Source organism: Selaginella moellendorffii, unplaced genomic scaffold, assembly GCF_000143415.4.
Source record: "Selaginella moellendorffii unplaced genomic scaffold, v1.0 SELMOscaffold_118, whole genome shotgun sequence".
In the NCBI taxonomy this organism is placed as follows: domain Eukaryota; kingdom Viridiplantae; phylum Streptophyta; class Lycopodiopsida; order Selaginellales; family Selaginellaceae; genus Selaginella; species Selaginella moellendorffii.
This window is the reverse complement of record NW_003314379.1, coordinates 203,785-222,456: the sequence shown is the minus strand read 5'-3', so window position 1 is coordinate 222,456 and position 18,672 is coordinate 203,785. Positions and strand designations below refer to the sequence as shown.

At 51.1% G+C, this 18,672-nt stretch overlaps 7 protein-coding genes and 1 non-coding gene across 10 annotated transcripts; 4 read left to right on the top strand and 4 right to left on the bottom strand.

Annotated features, from left to right (window-relative positions):
• The first annotated feature begins 1,405 nt into the window (after positions 1-1,405).
• LOC112342777 lies at positions 1,406-1,522 on the top strand. Its single transcript, XR_002991076.1, has one exon. It is a non-coding gene; the product is annotated as a U5 spliceosomal RNA (small nuclear RNA).
• Positions 1,523-3,599: 2,077 nt separating this feature from the next.
• LOC9639422 (probable RNA-dependent RNA polymerase 1) lies at positions 3,600-7,062 on the top strand. Its single transcript, XM_002991293.2, has 4 exons — positions 3,600-3,808; positions 3,865-5,837; positions 5,897-6,047; positions 6,102-7,062. Exons 1-4 carry the CDS (start codon positions 3,605-3,607, stop codon positions 6,870-6,872), a joined length of 3,099 nt encoding a protein of 1,032 aa, XP_002991339.2. The 5' UTR covers positions 3,600-3,604; the 3' UTR covers positions 6,873-7,062.
• LOC112342776 lies at positions 6,890-7,822 on the bottom strand. The gene is made up of 3 exons (XM_024665093.1): positions 7,719-7,822; positions 7,144-7,662; positions 6,890-7,094 (listed from the first exon to the last, which is right to left on the bottom strand). The coding sequence occupies exons 1-3, from the start codon at positions 7,783-7,785 to the stop codon at positions 6,913-6,915; spliced, it is 768 nt and encodes a 255-aa protein (XP_024520861.1). The 5' UTR covers positions 7,786-7,822; the 3' UTR covers positions 6,890-6,912.
• A 176-nt stretch (positions 7,823-7,998) lies between these two features.
• Positions 7,999-9,934, bottom strand: LOC9639453 (farnesyl pyrophosphate synthase). Its single transcript, XM_024665081.1, has 13 exons — positions 9,858-9,934; positions 9,651-9,805; positions 9,567-9,591; positions 9,402-9,517; positions 9,242-9,328; positions 9,064-9,180; positions 8,927-9,015; positions 8,826-8,877; positions 8,676-8,774; positions 8,582-8,626; positions 8,369-8,530; positions 8,233-8,313; positions 7,999-8,177 (listed from the first exon to the last, which is right to left on the bottom strand). Exons 1-13 carry the CDS (start codon positions 9,928-9,930, stop codon positions 8,130-8,132), a joined length of 1,149 nt encoding a protein of 382 aa, XP_024520849.1. The 5' UTR covers positions 9,931-9,934; the 3' UTR covers positions 7,999-8,129.
• On the bottom strand, positions 9,925-12,446 carry LOC112342773 (FK506-binding protein 3-like). 3 transcript variants are annotated; one of them, XM_024665079.1, is made up of 10 exons: positions 12,350-12,446; positions 12,200-12,296; positions 12,072-12,142; positions 11,906-11,974; positions 11,673-11,855; positions 11,528-11,617; positions 10,865-11,473; positions 10,747-10,815; positions 10,199-10,699; positions 9,925-10,148 (listed from the first exon to the last, which is right to left on the bottom strand). In XM_024665079.1, exons 5-10 carry the CDS (start codon positions 11,853-11,855, stop codon positions 10,026-10,028), a joined length of 1,575 nt encoding a protein of 524 aa, XP_024520847.1. In that variant the 5' UTR covers positions 11,906-11,974; positions 12,072-12,142; positions 12,200-12,296; positions 12,350-12,446; the 3' UTR covers positions 9,925-10,025. The 3 variants fall into 3 exon arrangements, with proteins under 3 accessions (XP_024520847.1, XP_024520846.1, XP_024520848.1); XM_024665078.1 differs by having other exon boundaries at positions 12,072-12,296; XM_024665080.1 differs by having other exon boundaries at positions 10,865-11,470; positions 12,072-12,296.
• A 1,330-nt stretch (positions 12,447-13,776) lies between these two features.
• On the top strand, positions 13,777-15,513 carry LOC9639452 (transcriptional regulatory protein AlgP). The gene is made up of 2 exons (XM_024665033.1): positions 13,777-14,051; positions 14,100-15,513. Exons 1-2 carry the CDS (start codon positions 13,911-13,913, stop codon positions 15,495-15,497), a joined length of 1,539 nt encoding a protein of 512 aa, XP_024520801.1. The 5' UTR covers positions 13,777-13,910; the 3' UTR covers positions 15,498-15,513.
• An 88-nt stretch (positions 15,514-15,601) lies between these two features.
• LOC112342766 (pentatricopeptide repeat-containing protein At4g02750-like) lies at positions 15,602-17,827 on the bottom strand. Its single transcript, XM_024665066.1, has one exon. The coding sequence runs from the start codon at positions 17,825-17,827 to the stop codon at positions 15,602-15,604; it is 2,226 nt and encodes a 741-aa protein (XP_024520834.1).
• Positions 17,826-18,511, top strand: LOC9639451 (protein VTE6, chloroplastic). The gene is made up of 3 exons (XM_024665065.1): positions 17,826-17,921; positions 18,050-18,303; positions 18,358-18,511. The coding sequence occupies exons 1-3, from the start codon at positions 17,826-17,828 to the stop codon at positions 18,509-18,511; spliced, it is 504 nt and encodes a 167-aa protein (XP_024520833.1).
• Positions 18,512-18,672: the final 161 nt, after the last annotated feature.

Here is an 18,672-nt window from a genome sequence, read left to right as displayed (position 1 = left end):
CGAGTTGGATATGATCAAATCATTATTGCGGTGATACAAACGTGGGAAGAACTCATGGGAGGTGTTCCAGCTTACTAACGCTTCTCCCAGTGATGACAGGTTTTGGTTCTGCATTGTGAAGGTAGTCCGCAAGGTTGTGATAGTGATCCAAGCTCCCAGCGATAGTGGCAGGGAAGGCAAGGTGGTACAAGCTCAGCGTGCCTACAGTGGCTTTTTACTGGACTGCCACTTCGAAGTTCTTGGAGCGTGATGTGTATGTAAGATGAAAAAGTAAGGATGTCTTGTTTGCAGCAAATGCCCGCTGAAAGCATTCTGTCTGTGTTCGCCAGCATGTGTCCGGAATGTGTGTGTGCATCCAGTGCGCACCAACATTCCTCTGCGAGGTTCCAGTGCCACCAACTGCCGTTCTGTCACACGTACGAACGGTGCATCTTTTCCGAGTATGCTTATATGGCAAGCCGGGTGCTAATTGCGGTTAAAAAGATACTATAAAGGTATCTTTTAAGAATCGTTATATAACAATAGGGTTTAGGCCGAGCTCTGTAAGTTATCCATCTTTAGTCTTTTCGATCGGCCGGCGGTTGTCCGGTATGTGATTGTGCACCCAGAGCATTCCAGGGGTGCCGTCAAGTGGGAAATACCAACTGACATCACCGATCACGCTTCTCTGTGGAAGTGGCTGCTAAGCGACCATCGGAGAGAGACTGCAATGTGAGTTTGCACGAAGATATCAAGCTGGCAGCGTGCTCACCAGCATTGCTGCATATTTTGGCCAGAATCGACCATCGATCCATCTTCTCTCGTACGTGTAACACGAACGGTGGTTCAGGCAACGGAGAGGCGGAAACATTTCTGGGCACAAGTAAATTGGCGCCTAATGTAGACAATCTCTTCGAGCATGTCTTGGTACGCGGGACGAAGTGTGTCGTCCGGCCTTGTAAGTTGAGGTACTTGTTCTTGTGTACCCAGTTTTCTAGCGACTGGAGCTCGGCCGTGGCACAGTCCACTCACGATCTCGTAAACGCCCGATGGAAAGAGATCAAGTTTCTAGATGGGCTCCATCCGCGTTCTTGGCCGGCAGTGCATTGCATCGGCCATCAGTTTTATATGGGACACGAGTGTCATTCTGGGATCAGCAAAGTCTGGAAAGACTTTCAGCGTTCACGTGGCGTCACTGTTTCTCTTTCGGGAGGCTGAGGAGTTTGTGGACGATCCTGCTTTGATTCGCTTGCTCTGGCTTACCATGACAGTGGTATGGCTCTGTGTAATGCTGAGCATATGCTCTTAGGGCAGTACGGAAGTGTACGATGACCTAGGGCTTCGGGAGTTATCCCACATGCCGGAGCTTGATTTCATGCCTATGTATGAGTATATAAAGAAATCGAAGACCCCCTCTAAAGCATATGAGCCGTGTGGTCAGCGCAAAGCGAACTATTCTTTCGCCTTTTACTAAAGAATACCGTGTGCTGGCCACATAATAGCGGCATATCAAAATTTTTGGAACGCCTCTTCACGGAGGCACTCCCACAAGCTTAAGATTAAGAAGCATGTAGTTAATTTACCAAATCATGAATGGATTTCTTGACATAGGTCTTCCCGAGCAGCTCTTCAAAATCTCACGATGTAGGTCAACTCAGGGACCTCTGCTTGTGAGCCCCCAAGGGAGGGGTTCTTCAAACTTGGCGATGAATCCTCGCTCCAATACCTCTCGCCTGATGCATCCCTTGAGCAGCTTCTGACCCAGTCCAGTCCAGTCCGCCCATCCTGATCGTGGTGTATAGAATGCCTTCCAGATCCGCTGAAGCATCCAGCGTTTCACCGAAGAGCGCACTCACCAAGCCAAACTCAAGGTCCTCTCACTGCCGCATGTAGCTCCCCTTTTCCTGCTTGGTATGCAACGTTCCGCGGGGATATGTGCCTGTGGATTACGCCCCGCTTGTGTAGCTCGGTCACCGTCTCGAGCAAACTCATTCCCATCGCCACCACCTCGTCGGCAGCGTCATACCGTCGAGTGACTCGCCTGCGTCCGCCATGAGCACAACCGGACGGTTCGCCCAGCTAAACGGTTACACACCAGTACCAGCCCAGAGAACCTCCGGAACAACCACCTAGAATCTCCCGAACACGATTCTCCGTCTCCGCCTGGTTGAAGAACTCCGCTGGCATGCCGACTGCTGCCGCAACACGTTTGGCTCACTGTATTGAGCCTCTCTTGAGAATCGCCTGCTGCTTGCCACCATCAAATCGGACCAAGATAGCTGCCACCTCGGAACAAGTAATCCACAAAGGTGTGCACAATCTCCAGCTCCAACAACTGGCCCGAATCACCACGACGCACAACGTACTTCGGCTCAGCTGGACGAGAGCCTCTCAACTTTGGAACTTCTGCCGCAGCCTCGAAAAAAAAACCGTTGTCACTCAGGTGAACGATGCAGAAGAGAAGGAAGAGGAGCTCCGGCAAAGCCCGGCTGTATCCATTACTACTTCTGGCGTCTCGGTTGCCGCAACCAGCCCTTGACCACACGGTGATGTTCTCGTGAGTGCGTTAGCACAATCAACGAGCAGCGCCTAGAACAACCTTCCTGTCCGCCTTAGCCGTCTTGCGACGCTTCTCTGCCTTGTCAAGCACCTGGCCTCTCGCTTCGCTTCGCTTCGATTCGTCATCTTCCATCTCCACGAACAGGTCGCACCATTCATACAGATTTCTCGGTGCAGTCACTGACGGCTGAAACACGCCCACTCCAGTGCCGGGCGAGCTCATTGTGAGCTAAATACCCTTGTTGATCGTGTGCCAACATACTGGCAATAATTCTCGAAGTTCCTGGTGTCAACCTGTGCAGTGGCCGAGTACTATCCTCGCTGCATGTTAGAACACCTTGGCTATGGAGTCACACGATTCATCTGCTCTTTAGCTTCCAGCGACCATGTATATCCTCTCCAGCCTTCATGACAAGTGCCTAGCAATCGGGCCAAGCTCAGTCCTCGAGGACAAAGAGCATGCTCCCAAAGGTTGCCTTGCTCGACTGCGTGTATCAGCCCAAAGGACTGGCGAGGAAAACTATCTTGGGGATCATCCGGAAGAATCCCACGAGCTGATTGTTGCTCGCCGCCAAATCCATGAGCTCTAGATGCTCCTCATTGCAAGCTGATAAGACAAGCTCTCGTGGACGGACAAAATCTACTAAGGCTGCAAGAACTCACCGCTCCACGCCTCGCCGCCATAGCTCGTGACCAAATATAAAACCCCAAGTTCGAAAATGCCCTAAATCCCGCCCAGGTTTTAGGGTTCTTGCTAGCTATGGAGGCCTATGTGGGCAATGTGAGCAAATGCGCGGTGGCCAGCGAGCTAGTCGAGTGCCTAGAGAGCGTTTGCGGCCGCGGCACAGTAGTATCTTGCTCGATCGATACCGCCCACGCGAACTGGATGTCCCGCGGCTACGCCTTTGTCCAGTTCGCCACCGCCGAGGCCTCGCAGCTAGCGTCCCAGCTCGCCGCCGAGAACGCACTGCTCTTCTACGGCAGAGCTCTGCGGATCCAAGCCCACAAGGGCGTCACGCACGGACCCATCCGGGGGGACGAGCGCGTGGAAGGGATCGTTCTCACCATGGGATTCGCGAGAGGTGAGAGTGGCATCGACTGTCTCTGGTCGTGCTCCGGTGTGGCTGCCGAGTTTTGCTTTGGCAGTTGCCAGCTGAATTTGCTGCTCCAGCACGATGGTGTCGATTACAAGCTCGAACTGCTGTTTAGAAATCTCCGGTTCGTGGATGCGTTTGTCGAGACCTCGCAAGCTAGCCATCTTCTTCTCCAGGTAAGTTTCTTTCAAGCTTTCATTCAAGGAACAAACTTGGCTTCTTCGTTACACAGCTCTTTCGGCCACCGCTCGTCTTCCAAGGCCTCCCATCTCCATCCGAGCAAGGCAACCCAGTGCTGGACACCCCGCTCGCGATTCTTCGCCACTTCAAGGCCGTGAGAGCCAACAGCTACAACTACAAGTACTCCAAGTTTGCGAAAGAACCAACATGGACTCGCAGCACCGATTTCACTCCCGGCAAGGCCATCTCGCAGTCTCTCGTCTACTGCCTCGAGTTCCCTTCCGACTTGTCCGACGAGCAGGCGCTCAAGATCTCCAAGAGCTTGTCCGGTTACGACACTTCTTCCATGGATCGAGCGCTCACTTTGGTGGCTGGCGAGTCGTATGCTTTGCAGCAGGAGCTTTCTCCCATTCTCAGCATCACCGAGGACGATGGTGCTCCTCTTCCTTTCGACATCGTCTACAAGATCAACTTCCTGGTCCAGTCCGGGTATATGAGCCCGGCGTCGGTCACTCGCGAGCTCTTTACACTGCTCCAAGGCTTTCCGGAGAAACTTTGCCTCTCGGCATTGGACAAGCTCGTCTCTCCCGCTGGAAACGTGAGTCTGGACGCCTTCTCGACGATCGAGAGCTATCTCAAGTGCCACCATCGCCGCTCGGAGCTTGTGGAGCCGGATGGAGGATACACTTACGTCAAGAGGCTGGTCGTCACCCCGGCTAAAGTCTACTGCACGGGACCCGAGCTGGAGCGATCGAACGGGGTCACCCGACGCTACAAGGACTTTGCTGCAAACTTTCTGCGCGTTTCTTTTGTGGACGAAAACTTTGAAACCCTCTACGCGGACGCCGTTCGACTGCCAACCAAAGTCTCTGTGCAAATCGGCCTTCTTCCGGAGCCTTCGAGCGTCTATCACCGAGTTCTAGCGGTGGTCCGAGATGGCGTGACGATCGGTGGCAAGAAGTTTAAGTTCTTGGGCTTCTCGGCCAGCCAGCTCCGCGAGCACTCGCTGTGGATGTTTGCCGGCGCCGGCAGCGTCACCGCCGAGAGCATCCGAGCGTGGATGGGTGACTTTGGCGGCTTCACCAACATTGCAAAGTGTGCTGCTCGAATCGGCCAGAGCTTCTCGTCGTCCAGGAGCTCGCTCGAGGTGCTGGAGGACGAGCTCTCGTCCGTGGAAGACATCTACTGCGGCACGCGCTACTGCTTCTCGGATGGAATCGGGAAAATCTCCAAGGCGTTTGCGACGAGCGTGGCAAGAGCTTGCAACATGCCGGTGGTTCCTTCGGCACTCCAGATTCGCTACGCTGGCTACAAAGGTGTTGTTGCGGTTGATCCAACGTGCTCGACCAAGCTCTCCCTGAGACCGAGCATGCTAAAGTTCCCCTCAGAAAGAACAGGCCTGGACGTTCTCAAGGCGTCGCAGTACGCTCCATACTACTTGAACCGGCAGAGTATCATCCTCATGACGACTCTCGGAGTTCCAGACGAGGTGTTCGAGCGGATGCAAAACGAGGAGCTCAAAATCCTCGATGAGATGCTGAGAGATCCACAAACAGCGATTGAAGTCTTGAGATCTTCGTCCTCGGGTGGCGAGGTTCACTCGATCATGGTGGCGATGCTCCAGGCGGGATATAAACCAGCTCACGAGCCATTCTTGCGGAGGTTGCTGGACAACTTTCGATCGCTGCAGCTCTACCTCCTCCGGACGAAGTCTCGGATCTACGTCCCGAAAGGCCGCTGCTTGCTGGGATGCCTGGACGAGACTGGAGTTCTCGACTACGGACAGGTCTTCGTGCAAGTGTCTCCAACGCCAGGAACTCGCAGAGTCGTGGACGATGGCCTGGACGATGCGAGGCCTCGCAGGGGAGTGACACGGAGCGAGAGCGCCTGCGTTGTTCTCGGGAAAGTCGTCGTCACCAAGAATCCTTGCTTACACCCGGGAGATCTCTTGGTCTTGGAAGCCGTGGACGTTCCGGGACTTCACCATATGATCGACTGCGTGGTCTTCCCACAGCGAGGAAAGAGGTACTTCTTGCAAAGTTACCATTGTTCTTCCGTCTTGGTTTGATAGTATGATCTTCCAGGCCTCATCCCAACGAGTGCTCCGGAAGTGATCTCGATGGTGATCTCTACTTCGTCACCTGGGACAAATCTCTCGTACCACCAGTGACTCACGAGCCGATGGATTACGAGCCCGGTACCGCCGCCAAGCTCGACCATTCAGTGACTCTAGAGGTAAAGCTTGAATCCTCTCAAGTTCTCAGCGCTTAGCTTTCTTTTTCTTTCCAGGAAATCCAGCAGTTCTTCGTCGACTCGATGGTTCACGATAGCCTGGGAGTGATCTCGAATGCTCACCTTGTTCACGCTGATAAGGAGCTGGAAAGAGCCAAGGATCCAAAATGCTTGGAACTCGCGAGGCTCGCATCAACCGCCGTCGACTTTGCAAAGACTGGCATCCCGGCCGTGATTCCCGTAGATCTTCGTCCCAGGGACTATCCCGACTTCATGGAGAACGAGTTTAAATCGACGTATACTTCGCAGAGTGTGCTGGGGAAGCTCTACCGGTCGCTCCAGTCCAATGGAAGAATTTTCTCGCAGAGATCATCAGCAGTAGCAGCATCGCCGAAGGAGATGGATGAAGAGTTTGATCGTAGCTTGATCGTAGATGGATACGAGCAGCATGTCGCCGAGGCACGGTTGCTCAAGGAGCTCTATGATACGAAGCTGGAGCGTTTGCTGCGACACTATGAGATAACCGAGGCCGAGATTGTAACTGGGAATGTGCTGTGCCTCGGGAAAGCCAACGAGAAGACGAAGCGTAACGATACGAGAGATAGGATCGCTTGTGCCATGAAGTCTCTTGCCAAGGAAGCTGGGAGATGGTTTGAGGCCGGACTAAACGAGCACCAATTGGCGAAGGCGTGTGCTTGGTACCATGTCACGTATCATCCGGAGTTTCGTAAAGGGAGTAACGTCGAGTCTTTGAGCTTTCCATGGGTGGTGCCCGCGGTTGTGGAAAAGCTTGTGAGCCTCAAGAGAGCAAAGAGCTGGATTGAATAGTCATGGACCTTCCACTGTTTTATTGCTGCTGTCTTCTTCTTCAAGCTCCTAGACAAACAAAGAGTGAGTATCCAAAGTCGTGAAATGGTGGAAGTTTTCTTACACGAACATTGTGAATCGAAGCACTCCTGGGATTTTTAAGGACTTTCCAAATGAAATATGAAAGTACCACGAAGGGCATGGCCGAGCAGACAAGTATGAGGGATACTGTGTATGCAAGCTCTGTAATACAACATGTGGAAGAGAGAAAAGAGAAGAACAAAAAGAGTACCTTTCCTTTTGTTTCTCTTTCGAGAAGCTCGAGGTAATGGAAAGAAGAAGGAAAGATTCTCGAATTTCCGCGCCCAGTTGTCGTTCAAAACATCGGTGCTGAGCAGGGCGATTTGCAGCGCAGTCTCACACACCCATGGTGTATCTTTCGTCACGTTTGAGAGGCTCCGGAGATTTGATGTAAAAAGTTCCCAGAAAGACAAGGAGCTTGTGCAGACCTTGAGGAGCCCGTCAAACGTGATGTTTGCAATCGTGAAGTTCCCTTCGAGCTCTTGCAAAGTAGCAAACTTGCAAGGAGATGCATAATCTGGCGAATATATCTCCAAAGAACTCTTACACTCGGGGGAGGTGTCCAGCTTGCTGATAGTTTCCCAGCACCCATCGAGGCCCAGGAAAAGCGGTCGAGGAGAAGCTGTCGTGTTTGTATGAAAAGCAAGAACGCGAATGAGATAGTTCGCTGTGCTCCCACAGAGAAAATTGCTGCCAGGCTTTGAGAAATAGTCGAAATTCAGAGGACAGGCTGCACAATGATCAAATGTCAAATATCAATTTCTTTCTCAATCTCCCCGGGCATACCTGATCCGTGTGCCTGTTGAAGAGTTCCGAGAATCACCATCACAGCAAATTCGACTATAAAAACCATTGCTGTGGGCCGTCTCAACGCTTGAAAGTGAAGTAAACACTTTACTGATGAGCACAAAATTTTCGCATCGTTCTTCACGATGAAACGAGAGGAGCTCAATCAACGACCTATAACAACAAGATAGCTGGAAAAAGTGTCATAATAAAAATTTAGAAGTCGTCGAAAGAGCAGATAGGCGCAGCTTTTGTTGGCTTTGATGGGGACAACATTTAGTGCAAGAAACGCGAAGGATATTTACAGCTAAAATCATCCTCTATGCTCCGCATTGCACGAAGCCCAATACTAACTACGAAACAAATGACAAACGCGTATAACAGCTGGCAGGAACGGCAAGAGAAGCAATTCTACTTTTGGCGCTTATAAATTTTTTCTAGAAATAACGACAGAACTCCCTGCAGGGTAATTAGAGAGTATTCAGGAAGTAACAAACTCGAAAACACCACATACTTGTAAGCGAGTACTCTTTTCCTGATCAATAGCAGACAAAATTCTCCCATAGCTTGTCTGTTGATACTCCGAGAAAGCTGCCTGCATTCACCCAGCAGCTAAAGAGAAAAGTCTCAAAGCAAAACAAAATACTCACTGCAAGGCCCAAGTCGTTGTACACTTTCTTCACCTCCTCGATGCAGGCATTGTCCTTCTTGCCATAGTTGTTCTCTAGTCTCGTTTTCTGGCTAGCATCTGCTCGTTCAATAGCTCGAACAATGAGCCAAGAACACTTTGCGTCCTGGATATCTGTTCCAACCTGCAATATTCAGTGAGCTTGACATGAAAGACAAAACAGCAAGGAACGAACCTTGCCAATAACATCAGGATGTCCATAACAATCTAAGAAATCATCCTGCAGGGGCCGATTCTGTCAACAACCAAAGTTAATGAACCATAAGGACCTGAATTTGAAAATAGGTTCCCATTTGTAGTAGTATTTGTTTTGCAGATTCGAACTTGGAGTTGTCACTCTCACCCGACATATACAAAGCACAAGCAACCTGTATTCTCATATGGTGTCAATGACTTGGTTTATAATCACTGTCGCTCACCGGAAGATAGAAAGAATAAAACGCTGTCTTAAACTTCACAATCCTGAGATAGCTGCATTGACAAACATTATGGATACTTCATAGAGTCAAATAAAACTTACGTTTCCATGACGTACTTGGACAAATCAACCTTCCCGGCTGGCGATGTGATCAGATCAAGCATCTGACCGCACGCTGTTTGATATTCCACCTATAGTTTAAGTCACTTAGAAACGATTGCTTTTCCAGGAACTAACACCTCGTCAAAAAGTTCTCGGAGATCAAAGTAGTATGGCTGACCATGGAAATACTTCCTCAAAATCCTTGGTACATGGTTTCTAAGCAGTAATGCATCGTTCGCAGCAACGAGACCCACCTAATCACAAAAGAAGACTGTGTCATAGCTCATTGATAAAATTCACGCAAAACTCAGGAACATTAGGCTGCTTAAACCAGCTTGGCTTTCCTCTCCTGGTGTGTGAATTGTCCATTATATCATCCATTACTAGGAAGTAAGCTTGCAGCTATGCATGGAAAAGCAAAAAGTAGAAACCAAAAACGTTTAGAAGTTCTTTATCAATCGATGCAAGAACGTACCCATTCAATACACCATCCAAGAGCAAACGCTTGCTCGATTTCATCCCGGGAGAGCTCGTCTTCGGACTTGAGCAGCACCAAACTGTCGATCACCGAGAGACCTCGATTTAATTTTCCTGTCCCAAAAGGAAGTGACTTTGATCGAAAAAAAAGGAATACAGGTACCTCCTGGAACATTGTAGTCCAACATCTGGAAAGACATTGCACTGAGAAAACCAAAAGAAGGAAAAGAAAAAATGAAAGCTCAACCTTGGACACCCATTCTCTGGATTCACGAGTAAACTGGAAAGCATCGCAATCTGCAAGTAGCTCCTTCTTGATCTTGTCAAACGCCGCGACGAACTTGTCCCTAAACGAACCAGCGGGAGAAATCGTCTTTCTACCTGCCAAGATCTTGGCAGCTCCTGGACGATCGAAAATGTGGAGGATTACAATCGCGATGACGATGCGCATTACCTGTGGCTGGGCGATCGGCTGCGGTCGCCATAGATCGGAGAAAAGCCCTGGACAAGAGACTCCTCACTACCATAACCTAAAATATTTATAGGTGTTGCGCGGTGGCAATGCTCGAGAGTAAAAAAACTAAAGATCTACAAAGAACACTCAAGCCATTAACTAAACAGCTTATTTGCAATGCACGGAGCAACGATCGCAGCGCTCGTGTTCGTGCTGGTTTGGAAGACGACACTGGAAAACGTAATTCAGCACGGATTTTCGAGTGAGTGAAGCTCTGAGCAATCGAAGAACCTGTGAAAAATCGAGAGAAACTATAAGCGAGGAAGAAGAAAACTTCTTACGTCTGTGGTGTCGACGCTGACTTCCATGCTTTTCAAGTCGGCCATGTTTTTCACCTGGAGCTGGTTGAGCAACGCGATGCTCTTGATGGTCGACGTAGGAAAGATCTCGAGCTCGTCTGTGATGGTGAAAGTTAGATTCTCTTTCACGTACCCGTGCTGGAGCTGAGGAGCAAGAGGTTGCTCGATCTGGTGGTGTTCTTGTTCACTCCTCTCGGACTTTGGCATCGTCAGGACGTCCTTGTCCACCACCATGATCGAAGGTTCCAGCTTCTCCATGCTCTGAAACAGCCGGACCACAGCTCCCAGTCCTGTGAGATCCGCCTTGTTATCGTGAAGCAGCTTCATCACGCTTCCAATAGGAAGTAGCAGGAAGTTCATCAGAAGATCGACGAAATCTTTGCCTCCCTCCAAGAACAGAACATTCCCATCGGTTTGATTGTAGAGTACTGATACGCGAATCGCTGCCAGGCTACCGTGTTGCTGCTGCTGCTCTTTCAGCATCTGCAAATCATATACTTCAGTTTTGGCCTTGAAAAAAGAAACCATACCTCTTCTTCGTGACCCATACACTCCCCAACTATTTGTAAATTTTGCTCACTGATTCGATCGTCTTTGAGCTGCATGAAATTGACGTGAGAACTTTACCAGAAGTTGAATCCCACATACCTCTTTTTCACTGCGTGGCGATATTTCCCCAACTCTGCGTGGCGATATTTCCCCAAGTCTGCGTGGCGATATGTCCCCAAGTGGTTCTTTCTCACCATCTTTGAGTGACGCCTTCTTCTCCTTCCTGGTTTCTTTGCCAGCATCTGTTAATTCAAGGTTTATGATTGACGCCTTCCTACTATCCTTCCGCGGCGACTTGGCGTCTCGTTCTTCTTTCTCAACAGCCTTGAGTGACACCTTCTTCTCTTTCCTTTCTGTATCTTTACGTGGTGATTTGCGCGGCGATTTCTCCCTCTCGCTATCTCTCTCAACAGCTTTGAGTGAGGCCTTCTTCTCTTTCCTGATCTCTTTCTCAGCATCGTTCAGTGGTGTTTTGGCCTCCCTCTCGTCAGTGTTATTGAGTGACGTCTTCTTTTCTTTTCTGGCTGCGTGGACGTCTTTGGTAGGCACCACAATCTTTTCCTGAGAAACTGGTTTATCCTCCTCTTCAGCCAGATCTTCCTCCTTGTCAGGAACAATTACCTTATCTTCTTCTTCGTTCACTGGATAACCGTCTTCCACCAATTCAATCTTGTCATCAGTACTTTCGGCCTCTTGCTGGACAGTCTCCTATACATTCTCAACGTTTCGACTGCGTCTATTACAATTCAGACGCTCTCGTACCTCTAGTTCGGATTCTTCAGACGATTCTCCCACCTCCGACTGCTGCAAATCCTCGTCATTCACTTCCACAACTTGTTGCTCAGCATCTTCCTACACAACAGAGTGTTTTTGCTCATTTGGAGCTATGGGAGTGATTCGTTCAAACCTCTGGTACTTCAACTTCTACTAAATCTTCCACGTCCTGCTGTTGCATCTCTTCTTCCACTTCCTTTTCAATTTTGACGCCGTCGTCGTCGTCCTCCGGCTGCTCCTGGACGTTCTCCTCAACCACGTCGGGATGTGGAGATGGCAGAGCTTCAGCCTGCTGCACGTTTTCTTCCACAACCATCTGCCAAACATTCACAGTTAATGTCGCTCATTTCCAAGAAAACTACGTACATTTACTGCCGTTGTGTGTCAAGCAGAAGCAGAAAAAACCTGATCACGTTCTTCAACTTCTGGTGGTGCCTGTGTTCGAAAAAAGAAGAAAGAAAAAAAAAAAAAAAAGCCTCACGTCAAAGAACGAAAGAAAAAAGAAAACATAAAATAAAACGAGAGAACTTACAGTGGATTTGCGCTTCCTCGCCACTTCACTCTTTCGTTTTTTCTCGTCTATAACATTTTGCTCTTCCCTCACTGCACCAACAAGGCTTGCGAGTTTCAAAAGCAGCGCGTGAAGGTACGATTGAATACCCGTCCTTTGTGGGGGCGGCGGCGGTGTGACGATGGGCGTGGGCGTAGGAGGCGCCCCCGCAAAAGTGGAGCGCCTCCGCCCACTCGATCCCGGCGTCTGGAAATTCAAAGAAATCGAATGACCAAAGACACCACACGAATCTTTCATACCTCTGCGAGCGAATACTTCTTGACGGAATTAGACCGATCGCCCATGCTTGACTGATCAACCACCGACGCGCTCGATTCTTGTCACAAGATTTAGCTCGCCCTCCAATGCGCATTGCCTCCTAGAACCCTAGCCCTATATACCCTTCAACATCTCATCCATTCAAATTCAAATTTGCGTGCCCAATAGAAGAAATTTATGAAATTCTTTATATCAAGCAAGGAACACGGACGCGAATAATCTAATAGCGATCCGGCCATGCTGACAGTATATACAGGCATCTTTTGGAGATGCCTGCCGACATAGACGCCTTGCTGGTAGGATTTTAAGTTTGGTTGTGTTAATCAAAGATCAAGAATTCGAACAATCTTGACCGTTGGTCGCGGCCATCGTGCGGCCAGATTTGAATTGTGTAGAATGCGGTTAAATACGCGGGAGTTCTAACCTCCTAACTTTGGCGCTGCGTTGGAAGCGTGGCGGGCGGCGCTGTGTTCTTCGTTGGCGGCGAGGATGGCGATCGATCGCGGTCGCGAAGCTGCGAAGGTAATCCCATTCGTTTGTTCCAGCTCAGGCTCGATCCAGCTGGCGGAGGTCTAGGGCGTGGGCGTAGACCTAGTGTCTGGGGATCCAGGAATGTGGAATCGATCGAAATATCGTAGTGAGGAATCGATGGCCGTGAAAGAGGATTCTGCCAGCGATCGGAACAAGACAGGCATGTGGGGAATCGATTGATCTAAAGCGGGTGTTTTCGCCATGGCGAGGCCAACGAGCACCAGTCCAGTGTGGTCGTCCAGCATTGAGGACGACGATGAAGAAGATGATTTTGTTTTCCAGGAATGGGGTCCTGGGGAAATCGAAGACATGCCTCCAAGGCCTGTGACCGCCGGAAGTTTGGGTACCAGGGCTAGAACACCGCAAAGTGGGATATCCAGGGGAGGCGCCTCAAGGCCTCCCACGCCCTTCATCGCGCCTTGTCCGCTGCCAAAGATGAAAATCCTCAAGGAACGCGACATGGAGTCTCTTTACGAGGAGATAATGAAGCTCTCTCAAGCGATAAACGATCGAAACGCTCTCATCAAGAAGCAAAAGGTGTACGCGTCCAGGCTGAGGCTTCAAAACAGGTGCTCTATTTTCTCTTTGCTAGAAGCGTTCTATTTTCCTTGTTGGTGATTCAAGGCTTTATTGGTTTCAGTGGACATTCTGTATTACAGGAGATTGGAGAAAAACGTGGATAGTTTGGAGAAGCTGGGGATAAAGGGTCCTCGGACTGGTGCTCCAACGAGGTTGCGTGCTATTGTTCAGGGTACGTTCTACAACTGAATTGTTCCAAGCATTCAGCATTTACTTTTTATAATCTCTGTAGGCCTTAGATTGAAGATGGCAAAGTTTGAAGCTCTCTGTAGCTCGCAGGAGGACGAGATATACCAGCTTGAACGAGACTTACGCGTGACCAATTCAAAAGTCAGTGAGCTTTTCAGCTTCAGGTTTATTAATTTAACTCTTTAGAAATTGCTGTTCTCGTTTCAGGAGATCCAAATTGAAAGAGATGTCTTTGCCGGGGAAATGGGAAGATTGCAGGAGGTAATCAAGCATCTCAAGAAGTCACAGCAACGACTGAGCAAAGAAAACAAGGAGATCAATTACATGAAAGACAAGAACAAGATACTCGAACTTGCAAACGAGCGGCTTCATGCCTCCATCCAGGTATTCGACCTTCCTGTCTTTAGGAGTGTAAAGTCCTTGATTCTGTAGGCTCTACAAGGCTCTGTCACGAAAGCCAACGAGGACATGGATGCAAGCAAGCAGGCGGCAGAATCGGCAACGCAAGAGGCAAAAGAAATGACCAGGCTTTATGACAGAATTATGGAGCACAAGAGCCGCCTCGAAAAACTGGTCGATATGGAGAAAGCCAGCAAGGAGAAGGTAGAAAGGAGAACGCTCACTTTGTCAGCATTAATAACAAGGACGGAGAAGCAGCTGATGGAACTCGCTAGAAAAGGTGTTCCTATACCTGGACTTAAGCTGAGAGGTGGAGGAGCAGATGATCCTTACTACAACGTTGTGTATAGAAGTCAAGGTGCTGGTGACGCGGTTACTCAGGTCGCGGTGGATCAAGGGTGCCAGACATCTTCTCACTCAGCCAAGCCAGCAGCGGTTCCAAGATGCCGGAGCGCCAGCCCGGTGGTGCCAAAACTCAACCTTGGAAAGCTCTCGGCCCCGGATGTATGTGACAAGCCCAAACCAAATACTGTCGTTCCAGTGCCGCCGGAGGTAGCGTCCAAGTCGTCCAAGTCCTCAAAGTCCTCCAAGAAGTCTTCGAAGTCTTCGAAGGCATCGAAAAAGAAGACTAGAGGTTCACCGTCACCAGAACCTTATTCAAGACCACCGTCGCGTCTGGCTTTCATTTCCGAGGCTTCACTGCCTGCGAGTTTGCGTCAGCCAACTGAAAGTTTTCCTTCAGCTACAGGACCACCACCACCACCAGCACTAGCGGCAGAAGCAGCAGCAGCAGCACCGCCACCAGCACCAGTGGCAACAGTAGCAGCAGCAGCACCACCACCAGCGGTAGCTCCTCCAGTTGCGACAGCAACAATAGCTCCTTCCGTGGTGGTAGCGGCAGCGGCAGCAACAGCTCCACAAGCTTCACCACCAGCAGGATCTCCTGCCGCTGCTCCATCATCAGACCGAGAGATCCATCGTGTGAAGAACGAATCCAGAAAGCTGGAAACAGTCACAGAAGAGATGGAAGTCACCGTCCAGAGCTACAACGACAAGCGGCCAAGCACAAGCTTGGGCGACAGGCGGCAGAAACTTAGAAGCAACGAGACGAGCACAAGCTCCAGGAGCTACTTCAACTCAATGGGCAAGAACAAGCAACGGATGCTGGAAATTCGATCGCAGCGAGACCAGGAGTGCCTTGCGTGGCTTCGAACGTTGGAAGTTCCTGAAGAACAGGCCGCCGAAAATGTGAGAGCCACCACGACCGCTACCACAACGTTGGAACAGCCTTGTCGGAGCCGGCCACCACCGAAGCCAGACGTGGTCTTTGCGGAGGACACCTTACAGATGACTCAGCTAACCAGACCGGCTTTCGAGTTTCCCACTAGACCAGGTAACCGACGTGTTTGGCGACAACAGCATCCTCCATAGCTCCACAGCTGGGCGATTCTTGGTGTACAGTGGTGGGTCTTGTTTTGTATAGCAGTGACTTTTCTTTTTCCTCGGTGCAGATGATCTAGCCTCGTTCGTCGTGATCACACAAAGCTCGCAAGCAGCAGATACGAAGACGAGTCTCCCGGAGCCGAGTTAAGCGCCGACTTGGCCGCCAGAGCTCCATCCCGGTGTTCTTCGTGGCTCTTGCAACTCCCCAGCAGCGCCGTCCACTCCACCGAGTCTGGAACAAATGGCATGCTCCCGACAAGCTCCCGAGCCTCTCGCACGAATCCGGATCGAGCGAGCGAGTCGACCATGCAGCAGTAGTGCTGCCTTGTCGGCTGGATCCCGAAATCCATAGCCATCGACACGAAGTTCCTGCCGCTGTCGTAGACTTTCCCGGCATGGCTACACGAAAGTAGCACGAGCACGAAGCACACCTCGTCGGGAAACTCGCTGGCCTTCATCTCGTCGAAAACGTCCAATGCCTGCAAAGGATGCCCATTCAAGGAATATGCCGCGAGCATCGAGCTCCACGCGACGAAGTCCTGGCGGGGCATGGAATCGAACACCGCATATGCCTCGGCAAGATACCCGTTCCGGGAATATGCCGCCAGCATCGAGTTCCACGCGAAGTCGTCGCGCTGTGGGATGCCCTGGAATATCTCCCGCGCCAGGGAAAGATACCCATGCCGGGCATATGCCTCTAGCATCGCGCTCCACGAGGCGCCATCTCGTTGGGGCATGGAGTCGAACAGCGCCCGGGCTTCTTCCAGCCCGTGCGCGCTGTGGGCTAGGGCGGAGATGATTGCGTTCCAGGCGGTAGGATCGAGCTTGTCCGGCAGGGATTCTAGCATTGCTTTCGCGGAATCCACAGATTGGGTGGAATTCGCAACCAGCATTGCTGTGGATGAGATGAGATCACACTCGGGCATGCTCTCGTAAATCTCTTGCGCCTCTCCGATCAGGCTGAGCTGCGCGAGAACGCCCAGCATTGCAGTGGCGGAATAGAGGTCTTTCTCGGGCATCGCGCGGTATAGGTCTCTGGATTCTTGGAGATGCCCTCTCTGGGCATAAGCGGCAAGAAGCGCAGTCGAGGAGACGATACTTCTCTCTGGCATTCGATCAAACAAAAGCTTTGCCTCTCGCAAGCCCTGAGAACTGATTGTAGCGACAAGCATTGCCGTCCAGGTGAAAACATCCCTCTTGGGCATCAGATCAAACATCTCCTTTGCTCTGTCAAAATGCCCGCTTTGGGCATACAGTGAAATCATGGCGTTCCACGACACAAGATCCCATTCGGGCATTTCGTCGAAAAGAATCTTTGCAAGCTCCAAATCACCTTGTTGCGCAAAAGTTCCCAGCATGGCAGTGAAAGATACCAAGCTCTGCAAAGGAAGCTTATCAAACAGCTCTCGACACTCCTCGAAATGCCCATTCCGGGCAAGCGCAGAGATCATAGCATTCCAAGTCACGAGATCTCGAAACTTCATTCCATCAAACACTCTTCTAGCATTGCCCAGGAGGCCAATCTCCCCAAAGGCATCCACCATCGCAGTGCCGGAGCAAAGATCATGCGTGGGCATGGAATCAAAGATCGTCTTTGCTCGATCCAGATGCCCGTTTTGGGCATATGCCGCGAGAAGAGTGTTCCAGGCGATGAGGTTCCCATTAGAAATGGAGGAATCGAAGAACTTCTTAGCGTCCCCAACGAGACCATTCCTGGCATACGCCGCCAGCATCGCATTGAGAGCCACGGTGTTCTTGCCGGGCATGGCGTCGAAGATCTTCCTGGCCTCTTCCACTTGCCCATTCCGCGAGTAGACCGAGAGCATGATCACCCACGAGAAGGCATCCTTGGCGGCAATGGCATCGAATGCGCGCCTCGCCTGCGTGATGCTCCCCAATCGCCCAAGCGTCTCGATCAGCTTGTTCCACACGGGCAAATCTTGCTTCTCTTGCTCTTGCTCCTGGATCAGCAGGCTCAAGATCTCGCCGCATCGCGGCGCGCTCCTGCTCGAGGCCTTGATGCGATCCAGCCATTGCTGGCGATTCATCGCGGGGCGCCCATGATGGATCGATCGATGGATTGCCCTCATGGATTTAGGGCAGGCGATGAGCGTGGCGCGGTGGCCTCCGCTATGCCTGGTTCCATCGCAATGCGGCAGCAAGATCTCGCACAGATCTAGCTCCTCGCAGCCTAGATTCAGGAGATCGAGGAGGAGATCGACGGTAAGCGTGAGGGCGAGTATGGAGGAGGCCAGGAGCGCGATCGAAGTGGTGCGCTGGGCATTCTCCGAGGATCCGGCGTCGTGGGGAGCTGCCATGGTCGCCAATGGTGTGATCTTCGCGCTGGGATTCCCGCTGCTTAGGGCTGGCCTTACCTGGCCGGGCGTCGGCAATGCTTACATCCTGGGATTGGTGCTGTGGAGGGCGTTTGGCGGACAAGGCTTGCTCGTCGCCGCGATCTACTTTTGCCTGGTGAGTCTCTCGATCCATCGCCAGATTTCTTGGGGGAAAAGTTTCGAGAGATTTCTTCGTTCTTGCAGGGAACTGGAGCGACCAAGGTGAAGATCAAGCAAAAGGAGGCCGAGGGGATCGCGGAGAAGCGGAGTGGCAAGCGCGGGCCAGCGAGCGTGTGGGGATCTGGGAGCGCCGGCATTGTGTGCGCGCTGGCCGCCGCCTCTGGGATCGGTGGAAGCGATTTCCTCCCGCTCTGGAAGCTCGCCTTCGTCGCCAGCTTCTCCACCAAGCTCAGCGACACCATCTCCAGCGAGATCGGCAAAGCTTACGGCAAGACAACGTGAGCGAGTTCTTTCGAGTTCTTCTTTGTCGTGATCATCTTTCTCATTTTCAGGTACCTCGTGACGAACTTTTCGATCGTTCCGCGAGGAACCGAGGGAGCAGTGAGTTTGGAAGGCACTGCCGCTGGACTCGTTGCTTCGATCCTCCTAGCGTCCGCTGCTTGGAGCTTGCATGAGGTTTGGATAAATCGTTTCCAGATCGCTTGATCGTGATCTTCGATCGTGTTCTTCCGCTAGGTGGATTTTTCCGGAGCGGTGATCTGTGTGATATCTTCGCAAGTAGCCAATTTTTTCGAGAGCTATCTGGGAGCTACGTTACAAGGCAAGCCTGGATTCGAATGGGTAAATCCACGAATTTTTTCTTACTA